General features: G+C 45.8%; 1 protein-coding gene across 6 annotated transcripts in view; it reads left to right on the plus strand.

The window, feature by feature from the left end:
- Positions 1-18,628, plus strand: part of PGPEP1L (pyroglutamyl-peptidase I like) — an 83,374-nt gene that overhangs the window by 40,423 nt on the left and 24,323 nt on the right. For all 6 annotated transcript variants that reach the window (XM_086365385.1, XM_086365386.1, XM_086365387.1 and 3 more), the window contains one exon: positions 18,503-18,625. In XM_086365385.1, the coding sequence (XP_086221511.1) occupies positions 18,503-18,625 (123 nt within the window). The remainder of the gene's footprint in view (positions 1-18,502; positions 18,626-18,628) is intronic.

An 18,628-nucleotide genomic window follows, 5' to 3' on the forward strand; every position in this document is an offset into this window, starting at 1 on the left:
AATCTTTGCATTGTTCTGCAGAAAGTAAGACGCCCTACCCCAACCCAGGTGAGGGATGGTGGCTGTACACTGACTACAAGTGTGTAGATCCCAGACTGGTTGGAACCAGAAAGTTAATCATTAAGATCCCTGAAACGCCACCCTGTCACCTCACCACCAATCAGTCGGAAGAAATTCATGTCCCCTGCACCACTCACCCCCAGTGTTGCCTTCCTTCCCTGAAAGCCATCAGGAAGTCTGGGTCTTTAGAGCGGGAGCTGCCCATTCCTTGTCTGGCTCTGTAGTAAATGCTGTACCTTCCTTCATTACAGCCTGGTGTCAGTAGCTTGGCCAGGTTTGGTAACACCATCTTGGACATATCTTACCACATGAGCTAATGTTACCCTTCTGAAAGGTTATACCAATTCCCCTTTGCAGTAGCAGTGTGTTTCATTACACACCCCAACACTAGGGTGTTATGGTTTCTAAAACCCTTGCCAGTTTGATTAACAGCATAGTGTTAATATAAATTCTATTAAATAGTACCCTTCAATCAAGACAAAGGTCACTGAAAGGAGTGGAGAGGTATCATTAACTCAATCCCTTTGGATTTCCTGACTGGCCATTTTAGGAACTGAAAATAATTTAAAATAATATATTGTATCTGTGTGTTAGAACATTTATTTCCAAGATTTTTTACTGATGTGAATCAGGTGGTCTGGCTTGACTAGAATCATGACCAATATAACACACAGGCAAAATTATCTCCCACATTCAATTTTGAAAAATAAACTGAAATAAAACCCCAGAGACTCCTGGTTTCCTATCCAGCGTGTGCCCCATGAAGCACATTTTTTTTTTTTTTTTTAATCAGTCAAATGTTCATGTCGGTGATTGGGAAAAATTGTTTGATAAAATTGCAGAAGTCTAAGTAAGCATTTATCATTGTGTTTTGTTTGGAATCCTGCTGGAATCCCAGTGAAGAATGCAATTATTCAGGATGAGTGGGGCAGAGTTCAGAGACAGGCTGGTCAGGGCCCGACTCATCCCACAGCATCTCGAGCACCCGCTCTGGTGCTGCTGGTCCTCTGCAGCCGCAAAAAAAAACACAAAATAAAGAAGAAACAAGAAACAAAAACAAGAAAGAAAAGCTGAGCAAGAGCTGTCTGCGAGTCCTACGGGCCACGATGACGTAGCGGACAGTGACCCGGGCACTCCTCTAGCAACAGTGGGCCAGGAAGGCCTCTCTGAGGACGTGACATCTCGATTGAGTGACCAGGGCGGCTGCCCCCTGGGAAGGGGTCCACGAGGAGGGAGTTGCTGCTGTAAAGCCTTGGGCAGCATCACAGGACCATGGGTATCAGAGTTGGAAGAGGCAGAGAGGAGGTCAGAGGCAACAGGCTTGTGCCCCGACTTTCCAGACCCTCGTTCCTTTGACTGTGTGCCTCCAGGTAATGAGAAACCAGACCTGCAGCGGGAATGTTCTTCTGGGCTGAGATAATTTGGGGTTGATTGTTCCATCTGTAGTTCACTGGGAGAAAGACGTGCTGAGTGGATGAGGGGGCATTTCCACCCAGTTGCAGAGACAGGGTAAGCTGAGCAGACCTGAGGTTGAAGACCTCTGTGGTTAGAAAGTCTAGGGGGACCGACACCCAGAGAACACTTTTTTCTGTAAAACATCTCCCTTGCCAGAAGGACCATGCGACTAATGACTCTACTTCCCACAGCTGCTCAGCCCCTGTCAAGAGCATGAACTGCTGCTCTTGTAGCCTAAACAGCACCTCCCTGCTGCCAACAGCCTTGATTTTGCTTGTTATGTATCAAGTAGCTGTTCTGGTTAAGCCTGTGCTCCTGGCTGCATAGAAGACCAGGGGCCTGCATAGGTCTGGGAGCCACACGCAGAGTCTCCCCAGGCTCCCAGATGGAGACTCACTGGGGCTGAGGGTACCGTTGACAGACCATGAAGGTGTAGTTTTATTCTTGGGACAAAAACGACTGGAGGTGTATTCAGAGATTAATAACATCCAACCATGTCCCTCTACAATGCAAATTCCAGCGGCAGTCTCTACCAACCTTCCATTCTAGCCAGGTCTCTGAACATGGCAGACTTCCTATTGCTATTCAATATTCCTTCCCATTCTCTTTCTTCCCCACTCAGTCCTGTCCAGTCATCATAAGCCAGATGCAGCTGATAAACTTACAAGTGGAAAGGAAATATCACTGATATACAAAGAGCTTCTATAAATAGGGGAAAACAGCAAATGACCCTATAGAAAAGTAGGCCTAAGATATGGAGAGTCACTTTACAGAGAAAGGAATGCAAGTGACTCATACCCACGTGAAAATACGTTCAAACTTGCTCATAAGAGAAAAGCAAATTAAAGCCATGCTAAGATCAGATTGGCAAAAATCCAGAAGTTTGACAACTAGTGTGCAAGGCTGTAAGGCTGTCGGGCACTGTGAGACTTTGCTGGAGGGAATGCAAGGTGGTACAACCCCAGTGGAGAGGAGTTTGGCAGTCCCAGTAAGATGATGTACGTGTTGCTTCAGCAATCCGCAAAATTTCTGGAGGCTCTCCCAAAGGTACGCTGGCAAAAATCAGAAAAGATAGCTTCACAAAGATGGGGAAAGTGTATATAAGAAGCAGGGGGACGCCTTAATATATGTCACATATTTGTTTATGAAAATTGAAAGTGAAGGATAAATCATAAAACTAAAAAAATGGTTTCTTATGGAGGGGAGGGGGAAAGCAAAGGGACTTCTTTGAGTAAAGCTGTTCTGTGGATTTAACTCTGGAGCCGTGTAACTTATTTTACATACTAATAAAACAACACTAAATATTTTAAAAAAGGAATCCATGGAAATCATGAGTAAAGTTGAGTTAATGAGCCTAATGGTGTGTCCGGTTGGTGAGACAACCACACAGAGAGGAACTGTGATGAGTAGTTTTGAAACACAGCAAGTTACTTTAAGGACAAAAAGCAAAAGCAAAACAAAAATTAATATCTTAAACTTTTCAGTCATCATGTTGTTTAAGGTGGAGTTAGTATTATTCTTCTGAGACTGTTGTGTGTAGAATGTGGGATGAAGTGAAAGGTGCATTGAAGGCTATTCGGTTCAGTTCAGTTCAGTGCAGTCGCTCAGTCGTGTCTGACTCTTTGCGACCCCATGAATTGCAGCATGCCAGGCCTCCCTGTCCATCACCAACTCCTGGAGTTCACTCAGACTCATTACAGCATCTCAACCTCGAGGCATTGTCAGCAGTTTCCCCTCAAACACTAAGCACTCTGCATGTGTTCAAACGCCTCTACAGGGACCGTATCACCATGCGAGCCACTGCAAGGGCAGCAGTAATAGCTCAGTTTTATAGATGAGACTGTGCACGGGGCTCGCAAGGCAAGAGTACTGGCGTGGGTTGCCGTTCCCTTCTCCAGTGGACCTCATTCTGTCAGAACTCTCCACCATGACCCATCCGCCTTGGGTGGCCCTACAAGGCATGGCTCGTAGTTTCATTGAGTTAGACAAGGCTATGGTCCATGTGATCAGATTGGTTAGTTTTTCTGTGACTGTGGTTTTCAGTCTGTCTGCCCTCTGATAGAGAAGGATAAGAGGCTTATGGAAGCTTCCTGATGGGAGAGACTGACTGACGGGGAAACTGGGTCTTGTTCTGATGGGTGGGCCATGCTCAGTAGATCTTTAATCCAATTTTCTGTTGATGGGCTGTGTTCCCTCCCTGTTGTTTGACCTGAAACCAAACTATGGTGGAGGTGATGAAGATAATGGCGACCTCCTTCAGAAGGTCCCATGCAGGCACTGCTGCAGTCAGTGACCCCAACCCTGCAGCAGGCCACCACCAACCCAAGCCTCCGCCGGAGACTCCTGGACACTCACGGGCAAGTCTGGGTCAGTCTCTTGTGGGCTCACTGCTCCCTTTTCATAGGTCCCGGTGCACACAAGGTTCTGATTGTGCCCTCCAAGAGTCTGTTTACCCAGTCCTGTGTAAGTTCTGGTGGCTCTAAGGTGGGGTTAATGGCGACCTCCTCCGAGAGGGCTTATGTCACACCCAGGTCTGCTGCACCCAGAGCCCCTGCCCTGCGGCAGGCCCCTGCTGACCTGTACCTCCCCAGGAGACACTCAAACACTCAAAGGCAGGTCTGGCTCAGTCTCTGTGGGGTCCCTGGGTCCTGGTGTGCACAAGATTTTGTTTGAGCCCTCCAAGCATCTCTGTTAGGTGATGGGGTTTGATTGTAAATGCAGTTTTGCCCTTCCTGCTGTCTTTCTGGGGCTTCTCCTTTGCTCTTGGACGTGGGGTCTCTCTTTTTTGGTGGGATTCAACATTCCCCTGTCGATGGTTGTTCAGCAGTGAGTTGTAATTTTGGAGTTCTCGCAGGAGAAGAAGAGTCCACATCCTTCTACTCCGCCATCTTGTAGGAGTTTCACAGGGGCTTGAGCATAAACCTGAAGCCAGTCAGGAATTTCTGCAGTATGATAAGGATTTGCAGGTACCAGAAGGTACCAGATCATGAACTCCTGATTGCAAAATTCAGACTTAAACGGAACAAAGTAGGGAAAACCACTAGAACATTCAAGTCTGACCTAAATCAAATCCCTTACAATTATACAGTGGCAGTGACAAATAGATTCAAGGGATTAGATCTGATAGACAGAGCTCCTGAAGAACTATGGGCACAGGTTCGTGACATTGTACAGGAGGCAGTGATCAAGACCATCCCCAAGAAAAAAGAAATGCAAAAAGGCAAAATGGTTGTCTGAGGAGGCCTTACAAATAGCTGTGAAAAGAAGAGAAGCTAAAGGCAAAGGAGAAAAGGCAAGATATACCCATTTGAATGCAGAGTTCTAGGAGATAAGAAAGCTTTCCTCAGTGATTAATGCAATAGAGGAATTAATGAAATAGAGGAAAACAATAGAATGGGAAAGACTAGGGATCTCTTCAAGAAAATTAGAGATACCAGGGGAACATTGCATGCTAAGATGGGCACAATAAAGGACAGAAATGGTATGGACCTAACAGAAGCAGAAGATACTAAGAAGAGGTGGCAAGAATACACAGAAGAACTGTACAAAAAAACATCATCATGACCCAGATAACCATGATGATGTGATCACCAACCTAGAGCCAGACATCCTGGAATGCACAGTTAAGTGGGCATCAGGAAGCATTACTACAAACAAAGCTAGTAGAGGTGATAGAAATCCAGTTGAGCTATTTCACATCCTAAAAGATGATGCTGTGAAAGTGCTGCAATCAATATGCCAGCAAATTTGGAAAACTCAGCAGTGGCCACAGGACTAGAAAAGGCCAGTTTTCATTCCAGTCCCAAAGAAAGGCAATGCCAAAGAATGTTCAAACTTCCACACAATTGCATTCATCTCACATTCTAGCAAAGTAATGCTCAAAAATTTTCCAAGTCAGGCTTCAACAGTGTGTGAACGGTGAACTTCCAGATGTTCAAGCTGGATTTAGAAAAGGCACAGGAACCAGAGATCAAATTGCCAACATCTGTTGGATCATAGAAAAAGCAAGAGAGTTCCAGAAAAACATCTACTTCTACTTTATTGACTATGCTAGAGCCTTTGGCTGTGTGGATCACAAGAAACTGTGGAAAATTCTTAAAGAGATGGGAATACCAGACCACCTGACTTGTATCCTGAGATATCTGTATGCAGGTCAGGAAGCAACAGTTAGAACTGCACATGGAACAACAGGCTGGTTCCAAATCGGGAAAGAAGTACATCAAGGCTGTATGTTGTCACCCTGCTTATTTAACTTCTATGCAGAGTACATCATGCGAAATACCAGACTGGATGAAGCACAAGCTGGGACCAAGATTGCCTGGAGAAATATCAATAACCTTAGATATAGAGATGACACCATCTTTATGGCAGAAAGCGAAGAACTAAAGAGCCTCTTGATGAAAGTGAAAGTGGAGAGTGAAAAAGTTGGCTTAAAACTCAACATTCAGAAAACGAAGATCATGGCATCCAGTCCCATCATGTCATGGCAAATAGATGGGGAAACAATGGAAACAGTGACAGACATTATTTTGTGGAGGGGGCTCCAGAATCACTGCAGATGGTGACTGCAGCCATGAAATTAATAGATGCTTGCTCCTTGGAAGAAAAGCTACGACCCATCTAGACAGCATATTAAAAAGCAGAGAGATTATTCTGCCAACAAAAGTCTGTATAGTCAAAGCTATAGTTTTTCTAGTAGTCATGTATGGATGTGAGTTGGACTATAAAGAAAGCTGAGCACCAAAGAATTGATGCTTTTGAACTGTGGTGTTGGAGAAGACTCTTGAGAGTCCCTTGGACTACAAGGAGATGCAACCAGTCAATCCTAAAGGAAACCTGAATATTCATTGAATGGACTGATGCTGAAGCTGAAACTCCAGTACTCTGGCCACCTGATGTGAAGAACTGACCCATTGGAAAAGACTCTGTTGCTGGAAAAGATTGAAGGCAGGAGGAGAAGGGGACAACAGAGGATGAGACGGTTGGATGGCATCACTGACTCGATGGACACAAGTTTGTGCAAGTTACGGGAGTTGGTGATGGACAGGGAGGCCTGGCGTGCTGCAGTCCATGTGGTCACAAAGAGTCGGACATGACTGAGTGACTGAACTGAACTGAACTGCACTGGTAGATGAGACATTGAGGCTCTTGGAGTCAAAGTCATTTGCCTAAAGCCAAATGCCTGAGTTGGTGCTTTAGGGGCAAATGCAGAATTGAACTGTACCCATCAGATTCTAAGTCTGTTCTCCTGATTGACTCTACCATGTGTTGTAACCTCCAAGTTGACCCTAGCAGTACCATCTCACCTGCCCACCCTCCACCTGCCCTGAGGACAGTTACTCTGCATGGGTATTTCCTATCTGTGGTAGGACCAGGGCAGCACAGTGCTTGGCCAAAGGAAGGGCTTGAAAAATGTTGGGGAAAATAAAATGAATGAAAATAGAGAAAATTGCCTTCTTTTCTTTTTTGAAAAAAACAGCTAGTAAGAGAAAATGAAGAAATGATTCTAAAGGAGAGTCAGGGTCCAAGAGACATTGAGATGCCTGTGTGTCACGGGGTCTCCAAGACCACCCTCAGGCTGTTATGCTCACAGACGCAGTTGTGGTGTACTACAGGAAAAGGGTCCCAGTTGAAATCAGCAAAGGAAAGGTGCTTGGAGCAAAGACCCCGAGAGACCAGGTGCGAGCTCCTAAGTGGTGTCTCCCAGTGGAGCTGCATGGAGCCATGGAACTCTCCCAGCGATGCCATGTGGCAACGGGTATGAAGTGTTGTCAACTTGGGAAGCTCATCAGAGTTTTGGTGTCCAGGATTCTTACTGGGGTCAATCACATAGGTATGCAGTGCCTGCATGCCTGACCTAAGCTACTCAGACTCCAGAGCAAAAACAGGCGTCTGCCATAAATCACAGTGTTGGCATAAACTCTAATCAAACTAGCATGATGTGACCGAAGGCCACAGGCATATACAACTGCTCTAATCAGGCAGAACACCCCGAGGGCTCAGAGCTCTTTCTCCCAGGAGCCAGCCAAGGGCCAGTCCTGAAGACAGGTGTTTGTTGGCAATGTGCAGAGTTTGAGCAGCCCCTGCCTGCTGGGTTAACCCTTTTCTGCCCAACCTCCTATGCAGAGATGAGAGGTGTCCAGGGCCATCCAACTTTTGTCCACCAATACTCCCTACATCAGTGCTTTCTTGAGGACCCCAAATCATTTTCAAAATGATTTTGAAAATGCAAAGTTGCAAGTTTGCAAGTTGATCCATTGGAGCGTGGCATGAAAATATCAGGGTTTTCATTTCTATGTTTTTTTTTTAATTACCATTTAAAATTTACCAAAATAAAACTTACCTTTTCAATCATTTTTAAGTGTACATTTCAGTAATGTTAAGTGTATTCACATTATTGTGCAACAGATATCCAGAACTTTCCATCTCGCAAAACTAAAACTCTGTTGAACATCTCCCCATTTTCCTTCCCCCAAATCCCTGATTACTATTATTCTACTTTCTGTCTCTATGAATTTGACCACTTTAGATCCCTCATGGGCTTCCCTGATAGCTCAGTTGGTAAAGAATCTGCCTGCAATGCAGGAGATGCCAGTTTGATTCCTGGATTGGGAAGATCCGCTGGAGAAGGGATAGGTTACCCACTCCAGTATTCTGGCCTGGAGAATTCCATGGACTGTATAGTCCATGGGGTCGCAAAGAGTCAGACACGACTGAGCAACTTTCACTTTCACTTTAGATCCCTCAGTTACGTAGAATTATACAGTATGTCTTTTTGGGACTGGCTTGTTACACTCAGCATAGATTGTCCTCTAGACTCATCTATGTTGTAGCATGTGCCATAAATTTCTTCCTTTTTAAGGCTGATTAATATTCCATTGTTGGTATAGATCGCATTTTGTTTATCTGTTCCTCCATCAGCGGACATTTGGGTTACTTCCATCTCTTGACTATTGTGAATAATGTTGCATTGAATATGAATATGCAAATAGCCCTTTGAGCTCTTGCGTTTTGATTCTTTTTGATAAGACTTAGGCTTGCTGGATCATCTGGTAATTCTATTTTTAATATTTTGAGGAATGTCCATACTGTTTTCCATGGCAGCTGCACCATTTTACATTTCCACCAACTGTGCACAAAGGTTGCAATTTCTCCATATCTTTGCCAACAGTTGTTATTTTCTTATATTGGCCACCTAATGGGTGTGAATTTCTATTAGTCTATAAAAATGAAATCATCCTTGAACAATATTTCATAGCTGTACCAAAGCTAGCTTGGCTTTGTACATCTGCAGGTCCCTGAACAAGCTTGATTTCCTGAAGCAAAAGGGAATTCATCACCCTTGGAGCAAGAGACACCATGGTGCTAGGCCCTCCATTTTTGAATCATTTTTAATTTGTTATAAAGTATTTCAATTTCAGTCTGAATTTGGCAATGAGGAGTTCATGATCTGAGCCACAGTCAGCTCCCGGTCTTGTTTTGCTGACTGTATAGAGCTTCTCCATCTTTGGCTGCAAAGAATAGAATCAATCTGATTTCGGTGTTGACCGTCTGGTGATGTCCATGTGTAGCGTCTTCTCTTGTGTTGTTGGAAGAGGGTGTTTGCTATGACCACTGCGTTCTCTTGGCGAAATTCTATTAGCCTTTGCCCTGCTTCATTCTGTACTCCAGGGCCAAATTTGCCTGTTACTCCAGGTGATTCTTGACTTCCTACTTTTGTATTCCAGTCCCCTATAATTAAAAGGACATCTTTTGGGGGTGTTTATTCTAGAACGTCTTGTAGGTCTTAACTCAGACTTAAATTGAATAAAGTAGGGAAAACCACTAGACCATTCAGGTATGACCTAAATCAAATCCCTTATGATTATACAGTGGAAGTGACAAATAGTTTCAAGGGCTTAGATCTGGTAGACAGAGCTCCTGAAGAACCATGGACAGAGGTTTGTGGCATTGTACAGGAGGCAGTGATCAAGACCATCCCCAAGAAAAAGAAATGCAAAAAGGCAAAATGGTTGTCTGAGGACACCTTACAAATAGGTATGAAAAGAAGAAAAGGAGAAAAGGAAAGATATACCCATTTGAATGCAAAGTTCCAAAGAATAGCAAGGAGAGATAAGAAAGCCTTCCTCAGTGATCAATGCAAAGAAATAGAGGAAAACAATAGAATGAGGGAAGACTAGTGATCTTTTCAAGAAAATTAGAGATACCAAGGGGATATTTCATGCAAAGATGAGCACAATAAAGGACAGAAATGGTATGGACCTAATAAAAGCAGAAAATACAAAGAAAAGGTGGCAAGAATACAGAGAAGAAATATACAGAAAAGATCTTCATGACCCAGATAACCACAATGGTGTGATCACTCACCTACAACCAGACATTCTGGAATGTGAAGTTAAATGGGCCTTAGGAAGCATCACTACGAGCAAAGCTAATGGAGGTGATGGAATTCCAGTTGAGCTATTTCAAATCCTAAAGGATAATGCTGTGAAAGTACTGCACTCAACATGCCAGCAAATTTGGAAAACTCAGCAGTGGCCACAGGACTGGAAAAGGCCAGTTTTCTTTCCAATCCCAAAGAAAGGCAATGCCAAAGAATCTTCAAACTACAGCACAATTGCGCTCATCTCACACGCTAGTAAAGTAATGCTCAAAATTCTCCAAGCCAGGCTTCAACAGTACATGAACTGTGAACTTCCAGATGTTCAAACTGGATTTAGAAAAGGCAGAGGAACCAGAGATCAAATTGCCAACATTCACTGGGTCCTTGAAAGAGCAAGAGAGTTCCAGAAAAACATCTACTTCTGCTTTATTGACTATGCCAAAGCCTTTGACTGTGTAAATGACAAGAAACTGTGGAAAATTCTTAAAGAGATGGGAATACCAGACCACCTGACCTGCCTCCTGAGAAATCTGTAATAAGGTCAAGAAGCAACAGTTAAAACTGGACATGGAACAACAGACTGGTTCCAAATAGGGAAAGGAGTACGTCAAAGCTGTATATTGTCACCCTGCTTATTTAACTTCTATGCAGAGAACATCATGAGAAACGCTGGGCTGAATGAAGCACAAGCTGGAGTCAAGATTGCCAGGAGAAATATCAATAACCTCAGATATGCAGATGACACCACCTTTATGGCAGAAAGTGAAGAAGAACTAAAGAGCCTCTTGATGAAAGTGAAAGAGGAGAGTGAAAAAGTTGGCTTAAAGCTCAACTTTCAGAAAACTAAGATCATGGCATCTGGTCCCATCACTTCATGGCAAATAGATGGGGAAACAGTGTAAACAGTGTCAGACTTTATTTTGGGGGGCTCCAGAATCACCGCAGATGTTGACTGCAGCCATGAAATTAAAAGATGCTTGCTCCTTGGAAGAAAAGTTATGACTTACCTGGACAGCATGTTAAAAAATAGAGATATTACTTTGTTGACAAAGGTCTGTCTAGTCAAGACTATGGTTTTTCCGGTGGTCATGTATGGATGTGAGAGTTGGACTATAAAGAAAGCTGAGCACTGAAGAATTGATGCTTTTGAACTGTGGTGTTGGAGAAGACTCTTGAGAGTCCCTTGGACTGCAAGGAGAGCCAACCAGTCCATCCTAAAGGAGATCAGTCCTGAATATTCATTGGATGGACTGATGCTGAAGCTGAAACTCCAATACTTTGGCCACCTGATGCAAAAAGCTGACTCATTTGAAAAGACCCTGATGCTGGGAAAGATTGAAGGCGGTAGAAGGGGATGACAGAGGATAAGATGTTTGGATGGCATCACCAACTCAATGGACATGAGTTTGAGAGAGTTCTGGGTGTTAGTGATGGACAGGGAAGCCTGGCGTGCTGCAGTCCATGGGGTTGCAAAGAGTCGGACACGACTGAGTGACTAGACTGACTGATAAAGTGTTTCACTTCAGTTAATGTGTTTCAGAATTAATATTATCCAGTTTTAATTAAACTAAGCCTCAAATTATGATCAAGAAATCCTTACAAAAAGGATCTTCAAGAAACCCACAGATACAGGATAATATGATGCAAACCTGAACACATGTGAAAACAGCCAAGTGATCCTTTATCTAACCTCATCTGAGTCCTCTGCCAGTTACATTGTGATGTAAAAACAGTAACAGTCTCATAAGAAATTGGCCAAAAAGAGGGAAGAATTAAGGGAACCATTATAAATACAGATTTACATATACTTGTATGTAAAATGAATATGAACAGTGAAGCCCACATGAAAAATGTATCATGCCTTGAGACATGAAGATACCAGCTAATGATATTGTGTGTGTGTGTGTGTGTGTATGCATGTGTGCATACTAAAATCTTTTCATCAATAGTGGCATGTGGTCAAAAATATTTGGAGACAACTGCTCTAAGCAGAGGATCAAGAATTACTGGGTTACTGTTGTTCATTACTGGACTTTTGGAGGAATAACAAAAGGATATTGGGCATAGGCTGGACATTTGTCAAATGTGGAGAGCGGAACTTGGCTTTGTTAAGGAAAAGAGTGTGACCTGGAAACAATCCTAAGATTTTCCAAGCCCTTGGTGAGAGCTGTGGTCAGCCCTAAGCAGCTGACCCCACTGTTGTGGCGGCATCTCCTCTGTGAGGGTCTCTGGAACGGCTCCCTTCTTTTAAACTCACCCTCAGGTTCCTTATCTGTAAAATGGTGACAAGGTTAGGGGGCTGGGGTGAGGTGCTGGGCATACTGCCTGCAGATAGCAAGAGTGCTGCTGAGGCAGCTGGTCTGATTATCAGCCAGACTATTTGTTAAGCTTTTAGAACCGGAAAAATACTACATACACCTTAAAAATGTTACGACAAATATAGACAGAAATGAGAATCTCCCCTAATTCTCCTCGTTGTCAGTATGCTCCTATTTCCATAAATGGCTGCAGGAAACAGTCTGAGATCCTTAGTTTTAAACTGGTTTCTTTTCATGGGTTTTCCTGTGTCAACACATTCTTTGTAAAATCGTTTATAATAGCTGCATTATGCTCCACTGGTAGCTGTCCTGTACTTAATACGTCAGACCCCCAGTCACCTCCACGGCTTCTTCCTGTGCCTGGTGAGCCCCTCCCAGGTCTGCCCCTAGTTTCTGTGTCCGTGGGGCACCTCCAGCCTAGATGGGGTTGGAGGGAGCACGGGCCTGGATCTCCAGGACCAGCCGATGGCTCCCAGGTTCCTTCCAACCCTGCAGGTCAAGAAGAACCGGCTATCGCTTCCTCTTCCATGGTCAGCCCGCAGACACGCACACACAGGCACACAAGACCCTCACCCAGAGCCCAGCACAGAGGCCCCAGGAGGGTCTCTGCCATATCCACATCTGATGCCTGATGGACGAGTGAGCGAGAGAAGGAGGGAAGGAGAAGGGAAAGAGAGGGGAGGGAGGGACAGAGAGAGGGCAGAAGGAAGGAAGTAGGGGGTAAGAAGGGAGGAGGGAAGGCTGTTTGCACACACCTCCAAGTTCCCACTCCTTAATTTCTTCCCCTTGAACACTCTTGCTAGTCCTCCAAGCTCAGATCAGAAGCCCCTCTGGGCAGTCCTCTTAGGCTGTAACTCCACGTGGATGGTCTTGCTTAACTTTCACAGCAGCCCTTGTGAGGAAGGTCCTGTTTCTACGACGTTTTGAAGATCAGGAAACTGAGGCTTGGCAAGTTTCAATAATTTGCCCAAACAGTGAAAGACTTTATTTTTTGGGCTTCCAAATCACTACAGACAGTGACTGAAGCCATGAAATTAAAATATGCTTGCTGAGTGCCAAAGAATTGATGCTTTTGAATTGTGGTGTTAGAGAAGACTCTTGAGAGTCCCTTGGACTGCAAGGAGATCTAACCAGTCAACCCAAAGGAAATCAGTCCTGAATATTCATTGGAAAGACTGATGCTGAAGCTGAAACTCCAATACTTTGGCCACCTGATGCGAAGAACTGACTTATTGGAAAAGACCCTGATGCTGGGAAAGATTGAGGCAGGAGGAGAAGGGGATGACAGAGGATGAGATGGTTGGATGGCATCACCAACTCAAGGAAATGAGTTTGAGCAAGTTCCACGAGTCGGTGATGGACTGGGTACCCTGGCATGTTGCAGTCCATGGGGTCGCAAAGAGTCAGACACAACTGTGCAACTGAACTGAACTGAACTGAGCTCCTTGGAAGAAAAGCTATGATGAACCTAGACAGCATATTAAAAAGTAGAGACATCACTTTGCCGACAAAGGTCCGTATAGTCAAATCTATGGCTTTTCCAGTAGTCATGTATGGATGTGAGAGTTGGACCATAAAGAAGGCTGAGGGCTGAAGAATTGATGCTTTCAAATTGTGGTGCTGGAGAAGATTCTTGCGAGTCCCTTGGACTGCAAGGAGATCCAACCAATCAATCCTAAAGGAAATCAACCCTGAGTATTCATTGGAAGGACTGATGCTGAAGCTGAACTTTGGCCACATGATGTGAAGAGCTGACTCAGAAGACCCTGATGCTGGGAAAGATTGAGGGCCGGAGGAGAAGGGGATGACAGAGGATGAAATGGCCAGATGGCATCACCAGCTCAGTGGACATGAATTTGAGCAAACTCTGGGAGATACGGAAGGACAGGGAAGCCTGGTGTGCTACCATGGGTTGTAAAGAGTCGGACAAGACTGAGCAACTGAGCAACAAACACACAATAGGAAGAGGAAGACATGGAGTCTAAGCTCCTTCCTAACCACCTAATAATTGAAGGTCCTCAGAATTCCACAGCCCAGTGTGGCCCAACACAGCCCTTGGAACCAGAACCAGGAGTCTTGCCATCACTTCCCATTCCTATACTCCATCTCCTCTGAGAATGTGAACCTCCCAGACAGCCCATGCTCTAGCAGAGGACCACATTGCAAGCACTCAAGAAGTTTGAATGAAGAAATCCTTTCCTGCTTCATGGTACTAGCCACAGACTCCCATTAGATGAGAGAAGACTCAGATTGTGGAAAAAGAGCAACCATTCTGCAGCACCAGCTGGTGCCACAGCCTTGGTGGATTTGAAAAAAATTCAGAGAGCAACTGAGTTCTCTTTGTTAAATCTCTGTGTGTTCCTGGCAACCAGATTTTGGACTACATGGAGGCAGGAAGAAGTGGGTGGAAGAGGCAGAAGGTGGGGCTCCCTTATTCCCAAGGGCCTTTGTGACTGGTGGGGTTCAGGCTTTTTGAAGGATCGGGGGCCTGGCACAGGCTCTTAGCTCCCCGTGGAGCCTGGTGATTCCTCTGGCGAGAGCAGTACCCTGAATTCCACTTTGGTAAGAGTTATACCAGGCTTTGTCCCTGGCCCCTTGGGCACAAAACACTCTGCAATTCTAGCTGAGAAAGTGTGCCAGTCTGGAAGGTACAAACCCCTGGCTGTCTCTGCATAGAACTGATGCTCTCTTTGCTAAAACTACCAACCTCCTTGGCAGAAAGGGTGGTGGCAACCAGTTGTCTGCCGTCTGCTTACGCAGAATATTCTACTCCCTGCTTCTGAAAGGCTAAAAGTAATCAAATTCTAATAAATATTACTTTTAATAAATCCCTCTTGCATGACTTTCTCCAATTAATATGGACTAATTATACATATTGGGCCTTCATATAAAGCCCCAATTATGTGACAGATACTGTGCTGGGCACTTTTTGTGAATCATTTAAAATTTGTGAAAGCATCTCCAACTTTTATTTATGCCCATTTCACAGATGAGAAAACAGAGGTGCACCAAAGCTAAATAAGATGCCCACATTTGCCCAATGAAAGGTGGCAGGACTTCCCTGGTGGCACAGTGGGTAGGGATCCACCTGCCGATGTCCCCTGACACGGGTTCAATCCCCGATCTGGGAAAATCCCACATGCTGTGGAGCACCTCTGCCTACGCACCATGACTACGGAGCCCGCGCTCTGGAGCCCGCGCTCTGGAGCCCATGAGCAGCAATTACCAAGCCCGTGTGCTGCAACTACAGATGCCTCCACGCCTGGAGCCTGTGTTCCACGACAAGAGAAGCCCCAGTCTCTGCAACTAAAGCCCGAGCACAGCAACAAAGACCCATTGTAGCCAAAAAAAAAAAAAAAATGGATGGCAGAGCCAGGTCTCAAACCTGCATCTTTGTGACTCCAAAGTCCGTGCCCTTTGGAGTCTCACTTTAGTGGGATCTCACTTTGCATGTGCCCCCTTCTGCCCTGTGCCCTCCTCATTCCAGGCTTAGGCTGCTGATGACCACCAGCTTGGTTTAGTCTTTGTAAAATGCTATTGTCTGCCATGGGTCACAGTGTAGATGGCCCAGGGCACCGTGCATGTGTGTGTGTGTGTGTGTGTGTGTGTGTGTAGGCGTTAGAGAGAACACATGCTTGAGGGAGCCGAGCGTCCACATGAGGCAGTGCCTGGAGACTCTTTGCATGATTGCAGGTTGGAGAGAGTTCCTCAGATTCCCAAATCAGTTTCTGACTTCAGTCCCGGGTTGTCTGTGTCACTTTCAAGAGTTATAATGAGCTGGATGGATGAACTGGAAGGCATCTGAAACTCAACCAGGACTTATCTCGTTACCAGCTGGAAGCTCCCCTGTATTAGTCAGCTTAAGCTGCTATAACAAAATTCTGCAGGCTGAGTAGTTTAAACAACATGCATGCATTTCTCACAGAGAAGTAAATGAAGTCTAAGATCAAGGTGCCAACAGATTTGGTTCCTGGTGAGAACTTTCTTTCTGACTTACAGTATCTTCTGGCTGTGTCCTGCCTCAAATGGCAAAGAAAGAAAGGCTCTGGCCTCTCTTCTTCTTATAAGGGTGTTAGTCCCATTATGTGGGCTTCCGAGGTGGCTCAGGGGTAAAGAATCTGCCTGCCAATGCAGGAGACCCAGGAGATGCAGATTCGACCCCTAGGTCAGGAAGATCCCCTGGAGGAGGCCATGGCAACCCACTCCAGTATTCTTGCCTGGAGAATCCCATGGACAGAGGAGCTGGTGAGCTAGAGGCCACTGGGTTGCAAAGAGTCAGACACACCTGACCTAGTATGCGTGCATACATGCATGAAATCCCACCATGCATGACCCTACCCTCATGACCTCATCTAAACCTTAGGGTTTCAACATACGAATTTGGGTCAGGGACATATTTTTAGTCCATAGCTCCCTCTCCCAATACCAGTACAGCTGACCACAAAACCTAGTGATCTCTGGATGACTGCAGACTTCCTAGAGCCATCCAGGCAGCCTGGCCAAGGCCCCAGGAGGCCTGTAGCCCATGGTGGTGTAGTTACCTTCCTGTCTAACCTCTGTCCTCAGTGGGAGGTGTCTGTTGGCTCCATCTGTTGCTCCTCTTGCTCAAAGGGCTCCAGGGGAACCAGCAAGCCCCTGGACTTCCAGCCCCACAGTATGGGCGGCAGTGGTCACCTCTTTCCAGGGGACACTGCCTGCTCCTTAGCAGAATCCCTGGAGCTGGTGACATGGCAGACCTGCCAAGGTGCCAGCTCCCCGTGTTGGGACAACTGGGAGGGAAAGAGGTAGAGGGTGACACACCAGTTAGGAAAAGAAAATGCATCAGGAGGATCCTGGAGGATAATTCCATGGTAATCCTTGAAAAAGTTCAAGTTTATACTGGTCTGCAGTTCCTTATCTGCATTTCTGACATCCAAAGATCTCTAAACATTAGATGTTTTCCTTAATCTAGTTGATGCAAAAGGTGAGCTGAGCTGGTGTGAGGCAAAGTGTGATGTCTGTATTTATTTCACCTAAATTGCCTGTTTCTATTTCCTGCCCTGAAATGTGAAGGTGGCCAGTTGTGGAGTGCAGCCCCAGACTCTGAGTCCACTGGAATCCAGCAGGGAAGGGATTCTAATGCCAGCTTGTAGTTGAGGCTGTTTGAGCACCGCATTGGAAGCTTGAAAAGAAACAGCTGATAAGGAGAAGCAGGACCTTTGGGTATTGACTTTCAGATAAGTAAAGCACACAGAAATGCCTGGTCCCCGAGAGCTCAGCTGGTAAAGAATCTGCCTGCAATGCAGGAGACTCGGGTTTGATTCCTGAGTCGGAAGAGCCCCTGAGAAGGCATAGGCTACCCACTCCAGTATTCTTGGGCTTTCCTTTGTGGCACAGCTGGTAAAGAATCCGCCTGCAATGTGGGAGACCTGGGTTTGATCCTTGGGTTGGGAAGATCCCCTGGAGAAGGGAAAGGCTGCCCTCTCCAGTATTCTGGTCTGAAGAATTCCTTGGACTGTCTAGTCCATGGGGTTACAAACAGTCAGACACGACTGAGTGACTTTCACTTCACTTCACTTCGGTATCCAACGTACTCCATCCCACGCCTATAACTATAAAGGCCATGGAGAAATACAGTTTGGCCTTCCTGAACTTTCTGGTTTGGCAGTAGTGAAGCAATCAGCCTTCTGGAAAGCACTACCTTAGAGAGTGTCATGGGTGGGTTGTTGTTATAAAGCAGAAAACCTGGACAGAAAGACAGACACGCACAAAGGGGCGATGATGTGAAGACCGCAGTTATGCTACCACAAACCAAGGACTACTGGGGGCTGCCAGAAGCTGAAAGAGGCAAGGTAGGCGCCTTCGGCAAGGTTCAGAGGCAGGATCACCCTGCTGACACCTTGGTTTTGGACTTCCATCTGCAAGACAGAGGTGATGAATTTCTGTTCTCAGCTCCGGGTGCACCTCCCTCTGTCTTATACACCCTTCAGCTTCTCCATCTGGCTCACCCTCATCTGTCCACTAGAAGTACCCTGCATCCCTTCTGTGAACGCCGTTCTGACCTGCAGACTGGGTCAGACATGCCTTTGGGGTCTGTGCACCTTGACAAGGGCAACTATATGGGGCTTTGTGCGGGCAGCAGGAGCTCTGGCCCACTGTTGACCCGTCGCCTCTGTGGGAGCTCCTTGAGGGCAGGTCCAGGCCCCCAAAGGCCCCAGCAACGAACTGGATGGCCCTGAACTTGGCTTGTGAGGAGCTCCCTGTGGCCCTCCAGCAAGCGAGGTGACCCACCTGTTTCTTTCTGCAGGAACTCTCCAAACTGGGCCTGGGGAATGACATGGAGGTAGAGCTGCAGACTCTTCAGCTGCCGGTGGATTACAGGGAAGTGAAACAAAGGGTCACCAGAATCTGGGAAGATCTTCAACCACAAGTA

Source organism: Bos grunniens, chromosome 21 (assembly GCF_055505025.1).
Source record: "Bos grunniens cultivar Pamir isolate PY7600 chromosome 21, Bosgru_T2T1.0, whole genome shotgun sequence".
NCBI lineage: Eukaryota > Metazoa > Chordata > Mammalia > Artiodactyla > Bovidae > Bos > Bos grunniens.